This window comes from Peromyscus leucopus, chromosome 15 (genome assembly GCF_004664715.2).
Source record: "Peromyscus leucopus breed LL Stock chromosome 15, UCI_PerLeu_2.1, whole genome shotgun sequence".
NCBI lineage: Eukaryota > Metazoa > Chordata > Mammalia > Rodentia > Cricetidae > Peromyscus > Peromyscus leucopus.
This window is the reverse complement of record NC_051076.1, coordinates 49,474,343-49,492,500: the sequence shown is the minus strand read 5'-3', so window position 1 is coordinate 49,492,500 and position 18,158 is coordinate 49,474,343. Positions and strand designations below refer to the sequence as shown.

Sequence of the window (18,158 nt, the reverse complement as noted above, 5' to 3'; positions counted from 1 at the left end):
AGAAAAGTAAAATAAATTAGCACTGAAAGTGGGACTTGGAATGGCAGAAGTAAACAGTGTCAGCTTGTACCTCATCCCACCATGTCTGGCTGTCATTTCACAGTGAACACTTGCTCATGGAAATTGCTTTTCTTTGTTTCAGACACACAGTAGGGAATGATTCTCATTCTTTGTATAGTTAAATGTGGTTTATGAGTGAACTTTGACCAGTGAACGTGGGAAGAAGGGTTGGTCATTACTTAGCCCATAAAAGCCACAGATACTCCACTCTCCTTCTCCACTGGCTCGCTGTGCAAAAGCATGGGGACTTTATCATTGAATCACCTTGGGGGGAAGATTGATGATGGGAACACAATTTTGGAGTTCACATGGTAAAAAATACTAATTCATTTATCCACAGAAACTGGGGACAGCTAGGACATTTTAACTCATACACTTATTCTTTTCCATAATTAAATCCAACCTTTCCAGAACATTCTGTACCTTGTTCAGCCATGTTGTTTTTCTGATAAAGCATAATAGAACAATGGCTTCTCACTCTTATTGAATCTCCTTTCTGTAATCCAAAACTTAATATTTGGGATCCTTGAAATATAATCACTACTTTGATCTAAGAAGAATGCAAAATAGTTGCATAATGCATCAATATACCAAAATCAGATACGTTTGAAAGGAAATAAAAGTATGAAATGAAAATGAGATAATGAAATATTTTTAAGGGTGAGGTAACTACATAAATATATTACAGACAAACCTACATGTTTAAACTTCATATTGGTTTCTATGTGACAATATGATAGAAAAATAAGACACATCACAAGATTTATGTTCATACCCTTTGAAAATTAAGGTAAAAGCATGCATGTTAGAAATTGATCAGGTAATAGATCTGGACGCTGCCACAAGACAAAGTTTCTACAGCAACCAGACATAAGCACCATCCAAAATCAAAGTCCATCATCTTCAGACCTGAGATAGTAAAATCAAGGGATTCCTAGGTGTAAGTGGACCTCATTTGTTTCCATTCATCATAAGTTTTCCCCAGACATTCTCAACAGCAGTCAAAGTTTTTCCCAATACACATATTTAATCTATGGAGAAAAAGATGGGGTAGACGCCTAGATTGTGACTATCTTTCTCTTTGGTATCTAGCAGCTGTGGATAAATCACTACTTAATAGTAATTTGAGGGGCTGTTTCAAAAGTTTCATAATTCACAGTAGATACCAATGCCTCTTTTAAGTGGAAAATAGACATGCATGGCCTTAGGGTGTAGAGAAGGTGCTTCCAAAGAAAGAGCAGCCGCTGAAGTTTGATGAGTTAACTGACTTTAGCCGCACAACAGTGGAGCAAGATTATTTGAAACTGGGTAATTTTTCTTTGTGTACATATACATAACTATAATAACTTTGCCAGAAAATATGAATAAACCATAAAAAATTCTCAAATTCAGTCACTTCTAGAGTAAAGAATTTGAAATGGTCAGCAATTCTTAGTAAAATGGTTCCCATTTTATTCATTTCCATGCCCATTCTTTACATTTCCCCCATGAGTTAAGGAGTTACATGTGATCCAGGATATTTTTTCATGCCCACAAGGGGGACCCTTTGTGCCATGGCACCAGAGTTTACACAGCACAGGTCTTACTTCTAATCAGCCATTTAGTTGCATCCATTCTCTGCCATAAAACACAAGGAGTCATTTCTCATTTCATTAGCCTCACCTGTGAATCCAGGCTGACAGATACAAACATAGCCCGAGGCTCCAAGGTAGCTGAAGGAGGAAGGCAGGCCAGCAATGTGTCCATATAGATCCTCTGAGGACAGTTCGGCACATTCACCCCCAAATTGGCAGGGGTTGCTCCTGCATTCATTTATGTCCATCTCACACAGGGCACCTGTGTATCCTGCAGGATGAAAGTTCAGAGAAACTGCTGAGCCAAAGCCTGGAAAATGCCAGGCACATGTCTGAGAGGAGGCTGACCACTGTGCTGGTGCCAATTAGCAAGATGCCCACCCTGGAAAAGCTAGCAGGAGAAGTCGATAAGAGGATGCTACATGGAAATAGATTCCAGTAGCAATAGATAAGGGATACATAATGAATTCTAGAAGATGTATGACTTTGTTCAACATTTTTAGAAAGGTTTCATTAGTAAGGCTTGAAATAAAATGCAATTTCAAGATAATTATGATTTAATCTGAACACTGCATGGAATGGAAAATCATGTATACTAATTTAGCAAATAATTATTTTAAAAATTGAAACTGTTTAAGAAAATATATAAAATGTCAGCCGTATCCACACAGCCAACCTCGAGTCCCTTGTGCTTGCCTGATTTATGTCAACTCGACACAAGTTAGAGTCATCAGAGAGGAAGGAGCATCAGTTCCTGTCCCCAGACTCCTGCCCTGTACTCCTTCAATGATGAACTAGATGTGGATGTGTAAGCCAAACAAACCCCTTGCTCCCCAACTTGCATTGGTCATGATGTTTCATCCCAGCATTAGAAACCCTGAGGTAGCCCTGAAAGGTCAGAGTAACTGAGACAGAAATTGGTACCAGTATAGTGGGGATCTCTGTGACAGACCTGACCACATTGTTTTGGGGAGGATTACAAGGAATTTGGAACTCTGGGCTATGCAGTGTCTAAAGCTTGGTGGGCTATTCAGTGGGAGCTTGGAAGATAAGAATATTGAGAGAAATGAAGATAATGGAGCCTGTCTCTTTAAGTTTCAGAGGGAAGTGTGCAAGTCTCTTAATGACTGCTATTTTGAGTTAAGAATCTGTGGTTCTGGTTAGCTGGGGCTGAAGGTTAACAGGATACCAAGACAAGTGAAGTAAAATCTTTCCTTACTGGGACAATTGATGCTGGTTAGCTGGAACTGAGAAATTCTCAGTGACTAACCATGATGCAGGGGCAAAACATAGTTTAATAGGAATGTAAGAGCTAGCTAGTAAGAAGCCTGGGCCATAGCTCTACAGTGTGTAATTTATGTAAGCCTCTGTGTGTTTACTTGGGCCAAGCAGCTGCGGGACTGGGTGGGGCACAGGAAAACTTCCAGTACAGAGGTGACCAACATCATGGAAGTGGAATCTTCAGAGAAGCATTTCCTTAGAGTAGATATATTGCAGCTGTGCTCCAGATGTGACCACTATTATACTTTATGCCTGCAACGGAACCTGGTAGTATAAGAGTCACCCCAGGTGGTACTGGTTTTGCAGGCACGAAGGGTCACAGAGAGCACCTGAGGTTTGGCACTGTATGGCAGGACTGGAGTTACCCAGAGAAAGCCCAGGAGAGGCTCACGTGAGAGTGCAGCACAGTTGCAGCAGATCCCAGCATCTGGAGATGTCAGTACCATGGGATAACAACTAAGGCTAGCAGCAGGTGTGGAGTGAAGCCAGCCAGAGCCTAGGAGACAGTGTATGTTTTGCAGCAAGCAGAGCCAGAGAAAGTGTCCTGTGCCCTTTGGAGGAGCCCCAAAGAACATCAGTGGATCCCAGATACTGGACATTGAGTCATTTACCCCATTGGAGTTTTTGTTTGGCTTTGGCATGATCGTGACTATGCTCTGATTCTTCCCTTTTGAAATAAGAAAGTATTTAACTTATTTTTAATTTTATAGAAACCAACACTTGAGTTAATTCTGGTTTTAAAAGCCACTTTGGTTTTTAAAAGAAATTTTGGATAATTTAAAAGAGAATGAACTCTAAAAGTATTTGAATTTGCAAGACTTTGGGACTTTTTAAGTTTGTAAAATGTTTTATATTGTGGTGTTTATATTAAAGTGTGGTCTCGGGGGATGAGCAAGAAAGGATAGGTTGTGGCTTAATAGTGATATGCTTGTGTGTCAAGTTGACAAGGGGTCAGTTTGTGCCGGCTAGTTTTATGTCAACTTGCCACAAGCCAAAGTCATCAGAGAAGAAAGAGCAAGCCAGTAAGTAGTAGCATTCCACCATGGCCTCTGCATCCAGGATCCTGCCCTGACTTCCTTCAATGATGAACTACATGTGGAAGTATAAATCAGTAAACCCTTCCTCCCCAAGTTATTTTGGTCATGGTGTTTCATCACAGCTGTAGAAACCCTAAGGTACCCCTTAAAGGTCAGAGTTATGACCCAGCACACAGAAGTAGATTATCTTATACCTTTCTGGGTCCAGGTAAGTCATTTCATTATGGCCAAGGATTTAAAACTAAATGGCTTACCACTATATAAGAAACTAAAATATCAAACACTAGAGAAATTTCCCTATGCAATTTGCTTCTGTGTCTTTACACGTATGTGTACTTATTAAAGTATAGCTTTATTGTGTGTGGATAGGCCTTTAACATAAGAGAATTGTATCACATGTAACCTTTCATAGCTTGCTCTGTTTACACCTTGCTTATTCTAAGTTCCTAAGACATAGCTAACTCATAATATCTAGATACCATTAGGTGTCCCCAAAATGTGGATGTGCCACAGTATAAGCGTTCATTGATAGGTTTTTAACACATTTTACAATGCAGTGTTGTGTATGGGGGTAAAGCCCTGGAGTTGAGGCCTGAAAATGGAACTTCTGTGTTATAGGTTATGCACTTTTATCATTGTAGCCAAATTTGACAGATGCCACGAAGCTATCTGCACAATTAACATATCACCAACAAGGGGATCTGAATGCCTATTGGGCATTTTCTACCACCAAATACAAGTTTTTCAAAATATGTTGTTTTAGTTACATTTTCCCTAATTACCACCTAGCTTAGTATATTTGATCCCCAAAATGTTTTATATCATTTTCCTGTTTTATCCATTAGCAAGATTTTCTTATTTGCTTGTGCTGTTTGGAGTGCTAATCCCAAAATGTAAATTTAGTGGAACACTGACATGATGTTGGTGGCCACTGAAATAGCATCTGCTACTTTGTAAGCTGGTGAGACAAATGTATGGAGTCTTTCAAGAGACACAAACCTACAACACAAGTGACATATGTAATGTCAATATAAGTTCACTGAGAAAGTTATTTTTATCCTAAATCACAAAATTTGAATATCAGACCATAACACTTTTCCACTTTAAAATAATAACAATGGCTTCCTAGTTTTACACAGGCTAAAATTCAAGATCATTTGTATGCCTAAGCACTCCCTTGGTAGATGGGCTCCTTCCATCCCAGCACCCCTTCCTCATCCAGCTCTCTCACTTCCTCCCTGAGGATGTTTCCCACCCCATAGTCTTAGCAATGCTCCCTTGCCTTTGGGGAAATTCTCTCCCAAGCCTTTGCTCGACCAACTCTTCCTCCATTTTCAGGCTGTACCCCACTTTACTTTTCCCTGTTGTTCAGATCACAGCACAGTAAGATGCCTTGGTCTCCTGTCATTGTTCCTCAGTCTTTTTCTTCCATTGCTCTTTTGACAACTTTTAACGATGTGTTTATTTGCATGTATAGTTGACTGCCTCAACAGATTGTGTGTATTTTATTCAACACTCCACTACCCAGCAATACATAGTTTGACCTTCAATCAATGACTGAATGAGAATAAATAGTACTAATTAATGGTTAAAATGACAACAACTTAAATTATAACCAGCTCGGTGCATAACTAGAGAATTAACTATTAATGAGCCAGTAATGAGAATACAATGTTATTGCTCATTTTGTAACTATAATAAAAACCTGAGTGGATCCTATTTCAAATAATAACCACAATATAAATCCTCTTGTACTACAGTCTAAAATATTTATTTCATGTAGCCCTTGGGGCTTTTCTCAACAATCTGAAGAAGAAACTCAAGCATTGGATAAAGGAACTAAGAAGCATGTCAAATAGAGACCTCACAATTCTTAATGGAGAGCTCCCCAAGAACCCTCAGAATCTCTTCAATGAGAATGCCTGCTTTTCAAATACTTCCACTTCATGCTTATATACTTATAAATTGTTACTAAACAATAGTTATCTCAATAGGTTCCTATGTATCAGAATTTGTTTGCTACAGTAGACTTTCTGAAAAAAAAAAGCACAGGCTGTTTGTAATATTCTTTGTGTTCTAAGACTCAAGACTCACACATCAGGCAAGTTAGGAAGAGATTTAGGACCATAATAAATCCTTCCCTGCTTTTCCGGCTCATGCATTATCTCACTGAATTGGGAGCAGGGGGGACGTGCTGATTTATGTGTTTGCCAGCCCTGTCCACACCACCAATGCTCTGGGGGAATTTTAGTTGCTGTCCTCTTTAACCAGATATAAATAGATTCCTTCAGTCAAGACCACAGTCAATATTTTTAACAAGTTTCTCTATAAATCTCTGTACAAAGAAACAACATGATACTGAATCAGATCCCCCAGCTTGTGATTTTTTGTTTTTTTGTTTTTTTGTCTTTTGTCCACATATCCAATCACATCTGAGTTTTGGGAAAGCTTCTGTGATAAACATTTAAGTTGATGGATACTTCTGAAAATTATTTACTTTTGAAATAAGGACTTTAGACAAATACAGCAGTGGTCCTTGCCAATGTGTTCTTTAGCACTGCTTTTCCAGTCCTTTCTTACTTATAAAGTAGCTTGTAGCATTAAATCTCATTGTATACAACAGTGAGCAAGGATATAAAGACATTCTTACTTTTCTCTCTAGGGTAACCCACCATCCACACAGTGACCTGAGATAGAAACTCAGATTCTTAATATGCTGACTCTCCTCCTGTCGTTCACCTCCCATGTGACCCTCGTGGCCACTATGTTAGTTACTTCTTCATAGATGTGATGGAAATACTTACAGCAGCAACATAACAGAGGAAGGGATCGTTTTGGATCCGAATTTCGAGGCTCCCAATCCATCACAGTAGGGGAAGGCACGGGGCGGGGGTGGGGGGAGCGGGAAGTGTCTCAGTCGGGGTGGCAAGAACGTGTGGTGGTAAGGACTAAAGGCTAGAAACGATCTTGGAAGAACTACTTCTTGTGCCCCTCTTCGACCAGCTGGGCCTCACTTCTGAAATGTCCCCCTGATTTTGTGCTGTGGGGGACATTTTATATTCAAATCCTAACAACGACCCATCCTCCCCTCCAGATCCTATCACTGTCCTCTTAGTTCTGGCAAGTGACTCGGTTCTGTTTAAAAATCTCTCGCATCTTCAGTTTTATTTCACTCAGCCAGCTTTCACTAAGCTGTAAGAGAACGCTTTGTAAATGAACAAGTCGGGTTATGTGTCTTCGTTAGGTTTTCTATTGCTGTGGAGAGACACCATGACCAACGCAACTCTTAAAAGGGGAAACAACAACATTTAATTGGAGAGGCTGGCTTACAGTTCAGAGGTTCAGTCCATTATCCGCATGGTGGAACATGGCAATGGGCAGGCAGACCTGGTGCTAGAGAAGTAGCTGAGAGTCCTACATCTAGCAGGCAGCAGGATATGGTCTGTTTTACTGGACATGGCTTGAGCATATATGAGACCTTAGAGCCTGCCTCTACAGTGACACATTTCCTCCAACAAGACCCTCCTACGTCAATAAGGTCATATCTCCTAATAGTTCCACTCCCTTTGGGGGCCATTTTCTTTCAAACCACCTCAATATGTAACTTCCCTGACTCATAATTTGCACGGTAGACAAGTATCTCTGAGATCTGACTGCCTTTCTCGCCACCTCATTGACACCAGTCAACATAGTCAGATGTCTTGAACATGCACTCAAAGTTCCAGAGCAGGATAGGGCCCTTTCTATGTGTGCCTACCACATTTCTTGTTTCTTTCCTGTCCCTTCCTCCTTCCCTCCCTCACTTCCTTCCTAAAATAAGTAGTATGCTGCTTGGTGCTAGTCAGGGCATGGAATGATCAACCTCCTAATTTTACTAACTACTTAAGTGTTTATTGAGTTTTCTACGTTGTAAGCTGAGCTAAGATCTTTATATTTATTACTGGAGTTTTTTTTTTTTTCTAAAACAGCTCAAGGAGGTGGATATCAATATCAACAACTGTCTTCTATGAGTGAAATATCAGTCTGAAGAGTGGCTAAGACACTTGTCCAAAGTCTCTGTCAGTGAGTCCATTTATGATATATTTCTAGTCATATTTTCTAAATGGTAATATTCCCTTTAATATAATTTTATTCAAGTACCTTAATGTACCAAAACTTGTAATTTTTTTGTATACTGCATCTCTATCAGAATTAGAAATGACCTTTTGACTCCCATATTATGAGAGATTGACTAACTTCATGAATTATGAGATTGATGAACTGCATGAATTTTCTAAGAGACAAGACAGCCTCTTAGAAGGTTAGCATATTGGAGTGTATTTATCATTTCCAGTGTCTGAGAAGAAGTAGATGAAAAGAAACCATCCCAGTGAATGTTTCTTCATGAAAGCCATGTGGAATCCCACCTTCCACTGCTGTGTTTCTGGACCTAGATGGTTCTAGTTATTGGTGCTGTGGTCACCCACCTTACAAAGTGTACAGTATAGTGCCAATCCTGTGTGGGCAATGAAGAATGCAACTCAATATGTAAAGCTGAATAAAGTGTTGGCTTAATGCCTTTGATAGCAAGAATTTTTAGTTTAATTTCTACAAGCAACTTGTTTCTAGTCCAAGTAAAAAGAAAAAATGATAAGGTATTTGTCACTTACCAGGCCAGCAGTGACAGATATAGCTGTCAACGGTGTCTTCACAGGTAGCATTATTGTGACAAGGCTTTGACCAACAAGGAGGCATCAAGGTCTCACAATGCGTCCCCATGAATCCACTACCTGTGCAGTCACAATGGTAGCTAGATAGTAAATGAAAATTTCCTGTCAACTCTTGGTCATCCTGAAACTGACCTTCTTTATTCTGTCTCTATTTGTCCATCAACCTGACCCCAATGGCATAGCCTTCACACTGACCTCAAAAGCAACATGGAGACATCTCTGTAGACCTGAATGGTTATGTGTTTCCATAACATTGCCTTATCATTACTGATTAAAAAAAATGACAGTAAAGCTCCATTTGACATTATTTGGAAGCCAGTTTCATCATGCATAAATTAAAGACTTAGGTGATGAGATCATAGTGATAATTGAATATATGTAAAAGAATAGAAACAACATCTTAAGTATATCAGGGTATTAGGTTACTATTAAATAGTATAGTAAATGAAATTACTAGTATTTTGAAGGTAGCAGGTAACAACTCACACCAAATAAGGTCTACTATAAAAATCAAACTTTTTTTTTCACTAAATAGAAGCACTCTTAAGTATGTTGTGATTAAGATGTTTGTTGCTTTTTGAGTATACCAATATCTTAGTTTTTCTATTTCTAATCATTCATTGACTACAACTATTTCACAGTGACAAAATTCAATCTGGTGGGGTGAGTTGTTGAATTTTTATTTAAGGAGGCTTCAAATTTAGGTGATATCTCCTCAAGGATTTAGTGTCATCTGCACGCTTAGGTGAAATAGAAATGGTGTTTTGAGGAGATGCTTCAACCACAAAACACTCAAACCATTCCCTATGGTACTGTGTATTTATCATCAAGCATGGATTTTGGACTGTTTAAGGATCTAGAAATGGTAGAATGCAAGGGACATTGGTTTTATGTCTCAAATAGTTAGAAAAAAAAATCTATTCATGGTTTTGTTTAATTAAAAATGCTAAAAAAAAAAAAATAGGGCCAGAAAGATGGCCCAGCACATGAAAACTCTAGCTGTGCAAGCCTGGGGACCTGAGTTCAACTCACAAACCCACATAATGTGGAAGGAGAGGATGAACTTCATGGATTTGTCATTCCTGGATCTCCACATGTGTACTGTGACACAGGCACTTACCCTAACACACACACACACACACACACACACACACACACACACACACACACACACACTGATGATGATAATGACGACAATGATGATGGTGATAATAGGGCTGGAGATATGGCTCAGTGGTTAAGAGCATGTACTGTTCTTCCAAAGGACCTGAGTTCCATTCTCAGCACCCATGTTAGGTGGTTCACGACCACCTGTAATTCCAGCTTCAAGGAGTCTGACACCTCTGGCCTTCTTAAACACCTGCACCCATGTGTACATTCCCCCAACACCCATATACATACAATACACATAATTAAAAAGTAAATAAATAAATAAATACTTAAAAGAAAAAAGTATGCCACCTATAGGCTAACTATAAATAAGCTATTAAAAAATACTAATCTTCTCTATGTGAGACATTAGAGACATGTGTCCTATATTAAAGGAGCACATCTAAGTTCACAGAAATAGAGATCCCATTTGAAAGTCATTTGGTATGTAAGAATCAATTTTCTCACATAAATTATAGGAAAGGTGTTAATTTTTATTGTGTAAAAATAAACTCAAACCACATTGGTTGATCCTCACAAAAATTAGGTATTGAGAGATACAACAGTAAAATGAAGAAATGAATCATGGCATCTTTAAGAGCAGAGAAAAAAGGGTACAAGTTTCCAGCCTGTGAGCCTTCCCATCAGAACCAAAATCCTTGTGTTATCTGCCTTGATGTTTTCTAGACAGAGCAGTACCCACTGTAGAGAGTTTTCATTCCCTTGGAAGTTTCAGTCATTCTAACCTCCCCATCTCTGTGGTATCCTGTTAGCTGTCACCAGGGGTATAGACTCCCATCACAGGTTCATTGTTTGGTTCCAAGGAAAAGTCAAATGAAGACATAGGGTATGATTTAAAATTGTGCTTCATATTTTTAAAAAGAAATGTTCAATCTCACTGCTCTATGTAAAAATCTTATTATCTTATTAAATAACTTATGGCTATGTTTGAAGCACACATGCCTTTCATTATGTTCATTTTGAGTTTTAGTCATTTTGAAATTAGATTTGAAGTAAGTTATGACTTTCTTTTTGTGTGTGCTATTGGGAATTGAACCCATGGCCTTGCACACTCTAGGCATGTACTCTACCACTGAACTAAACCCTCAGACCCATGTCTGATTTATTAAAAAGAGGAAAAATGATTTTATTTCTACTTTTACAGGAATTTAATGATGTGAACTCATGGGAGAATCTACCATCTCTTTACTTCAGATTCCTTATTACAATTAAGGAACTGTATATATTACAATTTGGGAACAGTCATGCTCACCATGCTTCCCACAGGGCTGTTATCAAATGAGGGAATTCTAAGCTCAATGCTATTAAATGTTGCTCTCCACTTGACAGTTCTGTATGCATAGCTTAAGCAAGTATGAGAACATTCTTTATAGGGATATATTATTGCATATGAACTCAGCCATCACTCTACTAATTAATTGTATTTATCACACAAAGATATAATTTAGTGTTGCCCTTTTCCCCCAAAACCAATGAGAGACTCATATTTGGAGGAGAATTGAGTTACACTTTCTGATAATTATGCTTCCTCAAATAAATTCACCCAATTCCCCAAACACCTGGAAAACCAAGATATACCAATTTAGTATCATTGCTCTTACAGCAGAATTTATAGACAAATTCTGAAGGATTTACTTTTCCATTTGATTTATTTGCTTATTTTCATAAATGTAAACCTTATGTTCCCAAATTTTAACAATTGATAGCCTTGCTTTTGCATCTTCCTTATCTATAACAGGTTTATTACATGGAGTTTAGATGTTGGTACTTTTCTATGATACATGTAGTTCTCAACCGTTACAAGGGTGCCTTGGAAAACCTTCACTTAGGACAGATGTCCACCGAATATTTTTGTTCTTGTTGTCTTAGTAAAATCAAAATGCTGCAACTTTTCATTGATGTAATTTGCAACTCAAATGGAGGCCATGAGAGCTTGAAATTCACCATGGTTATACAATAGTGCTTGGTCTCTGAAAGCCCATCACTCATGTATAGAACACTTACCTGTTTCCTCCATCCACGCACAGACCTCCATGGAGACACGGCTGACTGGCACATTCATCAAAGTTGAATTCACAGTGATCTCCAAGGAATCCAGGTGCACAGTCACAGAAGTAAGCCCCAAGAGCATCCTGACATGTGGCACCATGTAGACAGGGCTGGGATCCACATTCATCAATTTCCAACTCACAGTTTACACCTTCGAGAGAAGCCAGCACAGGAAGCCAGAAAAGTTTTAGCAAAGTGAAAATATTTTAGCTGCTTGGCAATACTTTATTTACTAAAGCACTTGTCAAATGTTATGTTACCCAAAATAATTTTTCCTCCTCTACTCTAATTGCTATTAACTCTGTGCGCTTGTGGGAAGTTGCACAGAGCAGAGCAGCTGTCACTAGTGAGGACTGCTGCCTACAACAGCTTGTGGCTTTTTTGTCTGTGGAAACAAATAAGTTATTTTTAGAACAGAATTATTGTTAACTGTACTTTTGTTGGAATACTAAATGGATTGTTGGTTTTCTTTTCTTTACTTTCCTTATTTTGAAACACTTAGTTTAGTTAGGCCACACAGAATAGGGGGTAAAAGCTCAGGCAGGCTGGGTTTTTGTCTTAGCATAATTACCGGCTGTGTGTTCCGGTTAATGTATACAGAGACTTTAAAAGCACAGGAAAGGACTGTATGTGCTTAGCCATCCTTTACTACTGCAGCAGTAATCCAGGATAACCAATCATGCATTAAAACATTGCAGGGTTCCAAAGTGCCTCAGAGGTAGTGCTAAGTTTTACTTTGTTCTCCTTTCTTGAACTAAAATGCAGTAGAAATGTTCCAACAGTGTATACTATTTATAACTGTCACTGGATTCTATAAACACCTCAATTAAAAAGTCAACAATATATAAAATTTGACTTATTTTTATTTTTTTCAGAAGAAAAACATTCTATCAGTAAAAATGGAAATTTGTCCAATAGCATCAGGCCCATCCTCATTGACTTGTCCCTCAGCATTTATCATTTGGTGTCCCTAACCATCCTCTCTCCTCATCACTCAATATGTGATCCCTAAAAAGTACAAATCTTGTTATGTCAATATTTGCAGAAAGTTTTTAAATAGCTTCTCCCAACATCTCCCGAATAAAGCAAAGTTTCTTCATAATTCAGTCGCAGCTTCTACCAGATGGAAGCCCCACTCCCTGCTGTGTGTGCTTGCAATGCTATGATCTGCCCCCACATGGATGTGCCCCTTACTAGTAAGGCCTCACTCGTCACCCTCTTCTTCCAAAGAGTTGGGTTGAGCAGACCAAGATTCTGGAAATTACACTTAACTGCTTATTAAAGCTTCTGATGCTGCCTCATCATCCCCTCAAAATGCCCTGTAATACTAATGTATTTATCATATTTCTTATTTTTCTCACGTACAGAACGGTGAACTCTTTTATGTCAATGTTTGTTGTTTTCTGTGGCATTTGGCATACCTTCTTGAACAAAGGATATGATCAATTAATTTTCAATGAACATTTGTTGCAACTGTGTGATAATCGGTTTCTTTCTCCTGAACAGTGAGCTGGCGCACCAGGGCAGAGTTTCTACGTCTTCAGTAAAGCTGGGTCTACTGTCCTACAGGAGCAGGGAAGTCAGTTTATGGCTTTGACAAATGTTTAAAACAAATCATGTTTTCTCAAGGACTGTCCTAAACTTCTGATACACATTTGGAAATATTTATCCCTTATTATGTATCTTTTGACAATTGGAGATCTGTGTTAACATTCTGTGCCACTAGATAATGCACATTATATGCTATCAGTGTGGAGCAGGTCTCACACAAAATGCTGTCCTCATCACTCACTGCAGCAGGCAGAGAGAACATGACACACGAAGCGGGGCCATGACAAACCACCCTAAACACCTTACCCACTATCTGCAGAGCCCATGCTTTGGAAATCACTGTGCTCTAGATTTATCATGCTAAATTTCAGATTCCACATGATATGTGTGATCCCAATGCATTCAATTTTTTCTTTAGAATAAGAATTATGCTTTCTGGTTATGGGCTCCTTATGTAAATCCCTCATATTACTAATGCATGTTTGTGAGATGAGTGTCTGTGCACAGAGTGTAGGTAGCTCTCAGTTCTGTTGCTGCTATGAACAGTCTGGTACACACACACACACACACACACACACACACACACACACACACGCAACAACAAAATTTTAATCAAAATGCAGGTAAAGGTTACTTGGACTTCTTCCTTTCTTAGTTATAGCCCCTTTGTCTTCTTCCTTTGTCTTATTGTCCTAGCTAAGACTTCAAGTACTGTGTTGAACAAGAGAGTGAAAGTGGGTATCAGAGCGTTCTCAAAAGATGAAATAAAATGCCTAAGAATTTTTTTTAATGTTTAACATCTTTAGCCATCAAGGAAATTCAAATTAGAATTAACTTGAGATTTCACCTAAACACAGTCAGAATGACTGATTTAAAAAAGTGATAACAAATTCTAGAGTGAATATGAGGAAAGGGGGGTACTTAGTCACTGATTGTGAGTGTGCAAAACCCCTACAGCCTCCTTGGAAATCAGTATGTGGATTCTCCAAAAAGATAGAAATAGATCTACTTTATGATCCAGCTATAATACTCCTGGACATATGCTCAATGAACTCCCCATTCTAGTATAGAAATATCTTTTCATCCATGTTCATTGCTGTTATGTTTATAATAGCTGGGAAATGAAGACAGATTAGATTCCTACCAACTAATGAATGGATAATGAAAAAAATGTTTCATATTAATGTAGTAGGTTATCATCCAGCTTTTAAGAAAAATGGAATTATGAAACTCACAGGTAAATGGATAGAACTAGAAATAATCGTTCTGAGTTAGGTATCTGAGACCCAGAACAACAAATGTTGCATGTTTCCTTTAATTTATTGATATTACATTTGGATACTCAAATTTGCATGTTTCATTTGGACTTTCCATTGAGGTCAGTAAATTAGTAAGCAGTAATGATGGTAAGACCCCACTGGTGAAGACACCACACAACTGAGTCATAGAATATGGAGAAATCAACCTGGAACTCACCTGAAAACTTCATTTCTAGTGTATAGCTTTCATAGTGATTGAATGTGCTATGGTTGCTCTCAAAGGAGAAAAATCAGCAACAATACCCAGCTGAGATCTCTGAGAGCTATAATAATGAGTGATCTGGTAAGACATACCCACTGGTACAACAGTGAGATGAATATCATGGGGGTAACCAATTGTTTTCGTGTGATTGTCTTAGTTACTTTGCTTGTTTCTGTGACAAATTTCCCTGACAAAAGCAAGTTAAAGAAGAAAGTATTTATGCTGCTTGCAGTTCAAGGGTATAGTCCATCATGTTGGCAGAAGCTTGAGGTGGCTAGTCACATTATATATGCAGTCAGGAAGCAAGGAGTGATAACACACCGAGTTCAGCTAGCCTTTTCTTTTTTATGATGTCCAGGATCCAACCCCAGAAAATGGTGCCACCCACTTTTATAGTGGATCTCCAAAACCTCAATTACCTTACTCAACATATTCCCTCATAAGCATGGTCAGAGGATAATCTAACCAAAATAATCCATAACAGGTGTGCCTGGATGCTTGTCTCCTAGGTGATTCCAGATTCTGTCATCTTGACCCTGTGCCAGAAACATTAGCATCATGTGGGACTTGTGACAAGAATGCATTCTTCAGCCTCATCTCAGATCTATGGAGTCAGATACTGTATTTCCATGACAAGTTCTTCAGGTGGGTTTGATGCATGCTAAAGTTTGAGAGCCATTGGTACACATTGTAAGTTCATTAAGTTGGAAGTATCACTGGAGATTTCAGCACATATTTTTATTAGAGGCATCAAAGTTTCCCTAGATAAAATAAGTGTGAAAATATTATTTCTTTGAAAAGTGGTAAGTGAGCCTTCTTTCTAGTCATTGTCAAGGCTGCCTTTTTCTTTTTATGGCCTGAATAACTCTTCTAGGTGAGATCCTAAAGTTTTACACCTAGATTTTTATGCCTTCTAAACTATGAACCAAAATCAGTTTTTAAAATATATTTTGTTATGAAATAAAAATATATCTTATGCTTTAAAAGTAAGTTTAATGTGTACCTATATGTAAAAATTAAAATTATGTGATTCTTATTCTTAAATAATTAATATACTGAAGATCTATTTTTAATTTCTTCATCCATTCTTTCATTTTTTTGTGTGTATGTAGGTGGTTTTTATATGTATGTTTGGACATGGTGTCTCACTGAACCTAAAACTCACCATTTGGCTGGCTTGGCTAGCCAATGAGCTATAGGGAGGTTGGAATTATAGACAAGAAGTATAGAAGTGTGAATTGCACAGACTTTTACCTGGATGCTATGGATCCAAACTCAGGTCTTCATGCTTGCTCTGCCAGGCACTGTCCCAACTCAGCCATCTCCTTAACCCTTCAAATATTTATTTTATAATGAAGGAAAGGAATATTTTCACTGGAAATTTCAATACATGTTTTTACTCAATTTTTATTATCCAATTGGTCTTTGCCAGCCCTACTACAACCCAGTTTTCTAACATTGCAAGCATCTTACTAGAAAAGGTGTACACTATTATCTGGTCAACTTTGAGGACCTCATTTACATGAAGATTCATTGCATAAACTTGAACTAAAACCAGACAAACGCTCCAAGACAGAGTCCTTTTTGCTAAAGAAAGCTCTCAGTACTTTCTGTGAGCTTCAACTGTAGCTGTTGCTTATGCAAACAGACTCTCACCTAAAGCTTCAGTTTGGCTGGGGCTCAGCTCATTTCTGCAGCCAATGAATCACAGCTCATGAAATGCAATAGAGTGCACAGAGGATTCACGCAGTGTGAACCCTCTCCACATGCTGTGGCTCTTTCCCCGTCCTACCTCTCTGTCTTTTAAAATTTATTTCCTTTTCTTTGCCTTGCTGCTCACAAGCACACAGGTCTTTTTCCACCCTGTAAACCCAGTTCTTTATGATCATTCTAAATTCAGATGTGGCACACAGCAGCTGGGTCACTGTAACCGTTTCCAAGATTCATTAGAAGATCTAGGTAGAGTCAGGGAACTCAAGAGCGTCCAGGCCGATTGTTCGCGTTCTTCCTTTTCCCTTATCAACTTTGACTTTCCCCTTGATTCTACTCATCTTCTCTGGGATTTCTAGTAATTGGTCTAGACTGCTACAAACATCAGTATCGGTGGGATAGCTATGAAGTAAACTGACAGAAGTCCCTAAGTTCACATGAACTTAATTTCTGGCTCCCATTCCTAGATATTCTTAGAATTATCAATTAAATTTGACCCTCTGAAGGTAGGGTCTGAACATTTCTGTTCCACATTGCTAGGTAATTGGTATGTCAGGGATGAGATAGGCTACCAGAACACAGGCTACTCTACTCTGTAGGTGACTGGTGAATGAATGACCCTTTGACTGTGTTCATGCAGCTGAGCAAATCCAGCCAGCTATGAGTAGTCCTGCTTCTTATGGCCTTATGTGTATTTCATATAATAACTATTTTGTAATTACATTTTAAATATGGCTCACAAAAAGCTGAGTTATAAAAATGTGTCCAGTTGCTTAGAAAACAAGAGAAAAATAGAGCCTTGTGAGAACAACACCATTTTATCAGTGGACTTATTGTTACATTTCAGTGTTTTACCAGGCAAAGAACATTGGTTGTTTTGAGCCCAGAACAGACATCATGTAACACACAGCATAAATGAATTAATTGCAGAGAGAAGTGCATTGTTGGAAAATTTTTCCATAATTTTCATATTTTGAATATACCCTTGACATTCTTTACGTCTAAATTTAGACTATAGAAAAGATTTCAATTAGTGTTCAGCCCTAAATAGGACACTTATCCCATCCCTTCTAACGCTCAGGGAACATTCAGAAGAGGGGTTGGAAAGCAAGTAATTGCTGGAAGATAAGGAGAAGAGTTGCAAAACGCCGTCTTTTGGATAAGACACAGCCATTAGAATTACAGACTTACAGCAGTTGGGAAGGCTGTACTGCGTCAGCAGCCAGGCAGGGACTCAGGGCCTCTTATGCCTCACTGTTGACCCATTTGCACCCAATCGAATCAAGAAGAGCATGAGCCATTGTTTTGATTTGTGTACCCACTAGTCACCCCTCCAATGAGAATAATTTCATTCCAATGTGCCCAGAGATGCACCTGGTTAGACCAAATAGGTCACAACCCCAAACAAAACAGGAAGTCAGGAATCCGGGCAGGGACCTGGTTAGGAGAAGGGAGGAATGACAGGGATGGGAGGGAAATAAGAATGGGTGGTGGGA

At 38.6% G+C, this 18,158-nt stretch overlaps 1 protein-coding gene across 1 annotated transcript in view; it reads right to left on the bottom strand.

Annotated features, from left to right (window-relative positions):
- Positions 1-18,158, bottom strand: part of Crb1 (crumbs cell polarity complex component 1) — a 192,690-nt gene that overhangs the window by 126,516 nt on the left and 48,016 nt on the right. Inside the window, exons 3-5 of the mRNA XM_037211361.1 lie at positions 11,836-12,031; positions 8,602-8,741; positions 1,723-1,905 (exon numbers count right to left, since the gene is read on the bottom strand). Coding sequence (XP_037067256.1) covers positions 1,723-1,905; positions 8,602-8,741; positions 11,836-12,031 — 519 coding nt within the window. The remainder of the gene's footprint in view (positions 1-1,722; positions 1,906-8,601; positions 8,742-11,835; positions 12,032-18,158) is intronic.